At 36.3% G+C, this 6,685-nt stretch overlaps 1 protein-coding gene across 1 annotated transcript; it reads left to right on the forward strand.

Annotated features, from left to right (window-relative positions):
• On the forward strand, nucleotides 1-5,273 carry LOC132636011 (protein OVEREXPRESSOR OF CATIONIC PEROXIDASE 3). Its single transcript, XM_060352644.1, has 4 exons — nucleotides 1-313; nucleotides 2,543-2,911; nucleotides 3,428-3,733; nucleotides 4,909-5,273. The coding sequence occupies exons 1-4, from the start codon at nucleotides 65-67 to the stop codon at nucleotides 5,041-5,043; spliced, it is 1,059 nt and encodes a 352-aa protein (XP_060208627.1). The 5' UTR covers nucleotides 1-64; the 3' UTR covers nucleotides 5,044-5,273.
• The last annotated feature ends 1,412 nt before the right edge of the window (nucleotides 5,274-6,685 follow it).

Below are 6,685 nucleotides of genomic sequence, written 5' to 3' on the forward strand. Positions count from 1 at the left end.
CCTTTCAAATGTCCGCCAGTATTGGGATAGCATTGAGATAGGCCTTGAAGAAGCTTTACAGAAAATGGCCTCTGCTTCTACAACTCTTCGCATTTCCATTACACTTCGCTGCTCCAGCAATGACCATCTTCGAAGTAGAACCAACGTAGAATTGCCACGTCACTCTTCTTCTTCTTCTTCTTCTTCTTCTTCTTCTTCTTCTTCTTCTTCTTCTTCGTCTCGTCCCTCTTCATCTGTTTTAACTTTCTCTCGTCGTCGAAGCAATAGCGCCAATTCTGCTATCACTTCTTCCAACAAAAACAAAAAGAAAAAGGTACTACTACTAACCAATTTTATCCATACATTTTTCTCGAATTTTATTAGATATATAAACGAAGAGGGTTGTTGCAGGTAGATGGTATTCTTTTAGATTATATTTTCCTTATCTATATGGGGATAGTTTGGTTCGCGGATTATAATCCTTGAACTAGTTTACCCCACCCGAGAGGTGTGATAAAATAACCCCAAGTTTGACAGGATAAGGTGGGATATCCAGGATTAAGTTTGAAGTTAAATTTATAATGTGTTTCGTTGACGATTTGAATATCTTGGGATAAATTTATATCAACACAGTATAAATTTGATCCCAAACTTAATTATGGGATATCCCACCTAATCCGACGTACCAAAACGACCCCATAGTATGTTTTCCCCACACAGTGGTTTAGAAGGGTCATGTGCTTGTCCGGTTAATTGGTTGGGGGAGGAAAAATTGAAGCAGGGCAAGAACAAAATCCATTACTTTTAAGGTTTAGGGCTAAAATGATCACTTTTTTCATACATTAAGGACCATTTTAATTACCTGGTATATATATGCAGGACTAAAAGGATCACTTTTTCTATACTACTATTTCAGTTGCATGATATATATAAAGGACTCAAATGATCACTTTTTTTAAATATTAAGGACTATTTCCGTTACGTAGTATATATAAAGGACTCAAATGATCACTTTTTCTATATATTAAGGACTATTTTCGTTACATGGTATATATGAAAGACTAAGATAGTCCAACCCCCATACCTTAAGGACCATTTAATCATTTTCTCTGTATAGGAAGGAAGATGACACTAAAAAATGTGTCTTTCTTGAGAAAATGTTACTAGTAGTTTATTTGTTACCTAATATTGAGTTATTACAAATGTGATTCACATTTGAATATCACTTCTATTTTCCAGTACTTAGCGGTGTAAAGGTAGTTGGTTCTTTAGCTGGAATACGGAGAGGCGCTCAGTTTGGGTGTAAAGCCTCCTTGACTATGTCTTAGTGCTAGGAGAAAATAGTTCTAGTCTGGGTTGTTAAAATAAATACACATGAAGAAGAATTTATGATAGTTCTTTTTAAAATTCTTTTTTATTTTTTCCAATAAAGAAGGAAACAGATTCATTAAGTGAGGATTGAAAAGAAATTGAAGTTAAAGAAAATTATTTTCTAGTCTGTGATGTTAAAAAGGTTGAGTGTCAAAGTTTATTTTCTACTGATTGCCGTGGTCCCCATTAAGCGATTTTCTTGCGTTTTCTGATATAGGTTGCTGTTTATGGATTTATCATTTACTTTTATCAGTTGAATTATTATATAACTTTAACGTGCTTGTATGTGTAAGTACGTTATGCTTTGCAAACATATGCTAACCGATTATTGCTGGTGGCGCCCATGGGGGCCTAGACACGAGTAATTCTGATTTGATATGATTGTTTCAGGTAGTGCCAAGTCAATACCTATCAAAAATAGGTTCCAAGTCAATAGCATAATGCTTCACGTGCCATATTGATGTAGTTGAACACAGCAAAGGGAAAGCATCATATACTGCTGTGTCTGTTGTTTTTATTTAACATCTTAAACAAAATTGCACCTTGTATTTCAACAGCAATTGTTGCACCGGTCCACTTACTTGTGCAGTGACGTCTTTCTGTAATCATGACAAAGCTTGATCTACTGGCATGTTGCTTTTAGCATAAGGGTCAATACGAGGAGACAAATCTTTTTCGGTGTAATTGTATATGATAGACATATAGAGTTGCGATTTGCCAATCCATATATTTACACTAACTCTGTAGCATTTACAGTTGACGAGGTGGTTTAGATTTTCCGCAGCTATTTTTTTCTGGTACATGTGATTATCCATCAAAGAGAACCCTGTCCCATGAACTCCCTTTTGTGCACGTTAATGTCCATCAAGATACCGTTCAGTTCTCATGCTGATAAAATCGTATTCCTGTCTCATCTTTTCTGGGTGTGGAGTGCAACTGTCCTTTTAGTTAGCCTGCTGAATGTACATGATTTTTAACATGGTTTGATCTTTTGAGATCTTTCACTTGAATATTCAAACTATTTTCCTTGACTAATAGTTTCCTAAAAACATATCGTGTTTTTGCTTTCTTGCGCATACTTGCTCATGAACTTTGATATCATTGGCAACCTCTTCATAACAGCTGAATACTTGTATTACACGCCCTAACTGTTTACTAAAAATGAGGGTCTGTTATTTGCTTCTTGTGTTAGAATTCACCTAGGAAAGATACCGAGGAAGTTGGTGACATAGATGAAGATGCTTTTGAGGCACTCTTTCAGATGCTAGAAGAAGATCTGAAAAATGATGACCTATCTTTGAACGATGATGATGATATAACTGAGGAGGACCTCGCAAAGCTTGAACGTGAACTGGAGGAGGCACTGAAGGATGATGAACTACTAGGAGCAGTTGACTCAATTGCCAAAGAGGAAATTGAAAGTAGTGAGGCTGAAGATGAAGAAGCAGTAGAAGAAGATGATAATGAAGAAGATGAAGATGAAGACATGCTAGAGAAATTGAAAACTTGGCAACTTAAGAAACTGGCATATGCCTTGAGAAAGGGAAAGCGTAAGTTAAATGTAAGTTGCAATCTTAATTAATTCTTCTCAAATTCAGATGCCGCAATTGCATTATAGCTTCTCATTACTCTTGAGTTTTAAGGCCACTTTGGTTGTACTTGGGCTCTTTGCACGTTCCAGCATTAAGCACGGTGCTAAGGAAATTGGTGCTATCTATCCATGTGTCTAAAGTTTTCAAATGCTTGGGCGAAACTTACCTTTGCTAATTTCATCTTTTCCTATGTACTTTCATTCTTGCGTCGTTTATGTAGCATTTAGCTGGACATCTACTTTTGGCTCACATCATAATCATATTCTAGACATTAATTAGTCAAAACTATACTAATTTAGAGGGAGCATATTATGGATAATCTTGCATCTGGTATTTAGCTTTCCGCTAGATAAAGTCACCATAAGTAGCAGAATTGGAAGAGCAGAAAAATGTGGAACTGTTTCTTCTTGCCTCTACTACCTATTTAAAGAGAATATGTCTAGTGCTGCTAATTCTAGAACTTCTAATTTACTCTTTCCATCCAGATAAAAAATCTTGCTGCTGAGCTATGTCTTGATAGAGCTGTTGTTCTTGAATTACTTCGCAATCCTCCTCCAAATCTTGTGTTGCTGAGTGCTGCCTTACCTGATGAACCTGTTCCCAGAATGATAGAGCCTGAAATCCAACCCCAGGAGGTTGTTCCCACAGAGATGAATGATGCTGCGAAGCCAGAGGCTAGCGTGGAAGTGCCAGTTCATGTGATGCAAAGTAATTGGTCTGCTCAAAAGAGGATAAAGAAAGTCCAGTTAGAAACCCTTGAACAAGTTTATAGACGATCAAAGCGCCCCACTGTGAGTCCCATTACTTCTCTATTTGTGATCGATGTCTTTAAGTGTGTGAGTGAAATTTCATAAAATACAGAGCTTCTGCATATTGTTGCTTAACTCTGCACCTGAACAATGGGGCTTGGGTGTGAGAAAATGGAAAACGATCCTATCTGAAATAATGTAAATTTTCGCGACTGAGGCCAACAATGTTGAGTGGTGGCTCTTGCGACCTTGGAGTTTAGGGGCCAAGTTTGATCTGGGATAAGTAAATCTGCTTTCTTGCTCTCGATATCCAAATCTCAGCACGTCTGCCCTCCCTGTGTGCATTTCCCTTTTTAACTTGTTTGTTGTTTTCATGTTTATCTTTTTTCTGTTATTCTCCTTATTTGTTGGGGATGAACATGGATGTGATGAGAAAATTAAGACACACCTATTTCTGGCTATCTGTTCTGCTCTAATATCCTTGTAGTTGACAGTTGACTAGAAATTGCCAATAAATTAAAGTAAATTGAGCAGTTGCTGCAGGCTGTAAGCCAAAAGTCAGGAGATTTAAGATAGTAATAACTTTAGTACTGTGTTGATAAATCTAAGAAATGACGTCGGGTTTATTTATCTGTTCAATCAACTTAATACCTTTATGCCCTTCTATTCATAGTTCAAATGCATTCTGGTTCCCCTATTATTAGGAATCAGTAAGTTTAAAGTACTTGGATCACATAATTGAACCCTGCCACCGCAACCCCAACTTGTTTGGGACTAAGGCATATTAGTTGTTGTTGTGCATAATTGAAGTTATGCTTGAATTGCTATTATCAGGCACCAGATGACTAGTTTGAAGTGGTTGGATCTCGGATTCTTCTCGTTTGATCTGTAAATTGATAATGTTTCTCTTTTCAATTCACAATTGACTGAATTAGTACGTGGTACCTTTTTCTCTTTTACTGCATGTGGTATGATTAATTGATATAAGCTGGATACTGATGATATATTTAGAAAGCCCGATCTATGTTAGTAGGCACTGCTAAATCATTCCAACATTGCACTGTCTATGCGGCTCATGACTCCTCATAATGGTATCTCTATGATTAAATGGATATGTGGCTTAGTTGGTGATGTAGTTGCATACAATTGCTAAGTGCTATACCTAGGATGAAAGAGAGCATTGTTATCCTTATACTCTCTTTGTTGCTGTGACGCAGAATGCGATGATTAGCAGCATTGTGCATGTGACAAATCTTCCTCGGAAAAGAGTTCTGAAATGGTTTGAAGACAAACGGTCTGAAGAAGGGGTTCCTGATCAACGAATTCCATACCAACCATTGTCTAAATCTTAATTGCACTTTCCCCGCAAGTACCAGCTAAAACAAGTGATTTCTGTATGTTAAACAGGTTTCTCATGCTATGCTATCAGAAACTAGAATTTTGTGATACCAACCATCAGCTTCCTTTTGCTATTTATTCTACTGCAGCTATAACAACAGGTGCAAATAGCAATACCCTCTGTAAAGAAAAGATGGTGATTAACAAAAAGAAATGAACATCTTTTGTTTGTGCGTTGTGTCGATTTAACTCTATCTTCATCGTATTATTGTCAGCAGTAGTTGCAAGTTCTTACTGCCAGGGGTTTCGATCTTTTGACTGTTCCTATTTTCTTCAGGTCCATCGAGTCTGATATCTGTGAAATCCTACTTCTACAGCTATTGGGCAAATCTGCCTCATTAATACTAGTTTTTGGGAACACTAGAAATCTGCAATTCCAGTTTGAAGCAAAAGATTTTACGCCTCTAATAATGGAGAATACATTTTTCTGTGAAAACTAAGGATATTTAGTAGTATATGATTCTGAAACGGACAGGGTGAGATTCATTAGCCTTCTAGAAAATCTGTTATGGCATGTTTCTTAATTCTTCCTTTAACGATACTGGTATATCAACACACTGCAAGTGTAAAATGATCCATCTTTAGACAGATCTTTTTTAAACACAATCAGAGGATCAGAAGAAGCAATATGGCCAGCGTGTAACGTTTAGTTGGAAAATAGTCTGAAAACCTTCGGGTGTGCTTGGTATGCCAAAATTATTGGAAAAAAGAAAGAACATTTTCATGAGTAAGTTATTTTTAGGAACATTTTCATGAGTAAGTTATTTTTAGTGTTTGATTATATGCCAAACTGGGGGGAAATATCCTTGCTTGTGGGGAAAGTGTCTTCTTTACAACTTTTAATTATGTATTACTTGCTCTAACTAATACTTAGAATTATTATTAATATTTACTAGTACTTTATCAAATTTACTTTTATTATTTTCAATATTTGGCAACTCAGAGCAGAAAAGCTACCAATAACAGCCCAACTTATAAAATACTACCAAATTTAGCCCTGAACTATTCTTACTAGGCTATTGCCATCATACGGGATTAGAACATAGAAAAACTCAAGAGGGGGTTTTGTGTTGGTTCCCAAGTCCAAGCTTAAGTCAAATCGAACATGCTTTAAAAATTTCTATTATATATAAGTGTGGAAGAGGGACCAACACAACATTGATTGCTTGTACCAGAAGCTTTATAAATTGTGCACACAATGAATGCTTATACTAAAAGCTATATAACTTGTACACTTTAGTACGGAATATTTATTCTCTTCTCATGTATACACGTATGCACTTCAATTTTAATTCTCCGGCACATATTTATTTCCTCCGTGCACTTTTACTTGTTCATTTTTAACTTTTCACGTTCTTGCTGAATATTTATTCTCTTCTCATGTATACATGTATGCACTTCCACTTTAGTTCTCCGACACATATTTATTTCTTCTGTGCACTTTTGACTTTTTACGTTCTTTAATAATTAATAAATGTACTCCCTCCGTCCCATATTACTTGACTTTATTCGGAAAAGTGTCAAATATACCCCTGTACTATCGGAAAAGGGTCAAATATATTCCTCGTTATACTTTGGGCCCAAATATACCCCTTC

This window comes from Lycium barbarum, chromosome 4 (genome assembly GCF_019175385.1).
Source record: "Lycium barbarum isolate Lr01 chromosome 4, ASM1917538v2, whole genome shotgun sequence".
NCBI classification, from domain to species: domain Eukaryota; kingdom Viridiplantae; phylum Streptophyta; class Magnoliopsida; order Solanales; family Solanaceae; genus Lycium; species Lycium barbarum.

Excerpts from the sequence above, each read along its gene's own strand:
- LOC132636011 (XM_060352644.1), top strand. The coding sequence starts at position 65 with ATGGCCTCTGCTTCTACAACTCTTCGCATTTCCATTACACTTCGCTGC. Across the intron at positions 314-2,542 it reads ACAAAAACAAAAAGAAAAAG|AATTCACCTAGGAAAGATAC; the intron begins GTACTACTACTA and ends TTCTTGTGTTAG. Across the intron at positions 2,912-3,427 it reads AGGGAAAGCGTAAGTTAAAT|ATAAAAAATCTTGCTGCTGA; the intron begins GTAAGTTGCAAT and ends CTTTCCATCCAG.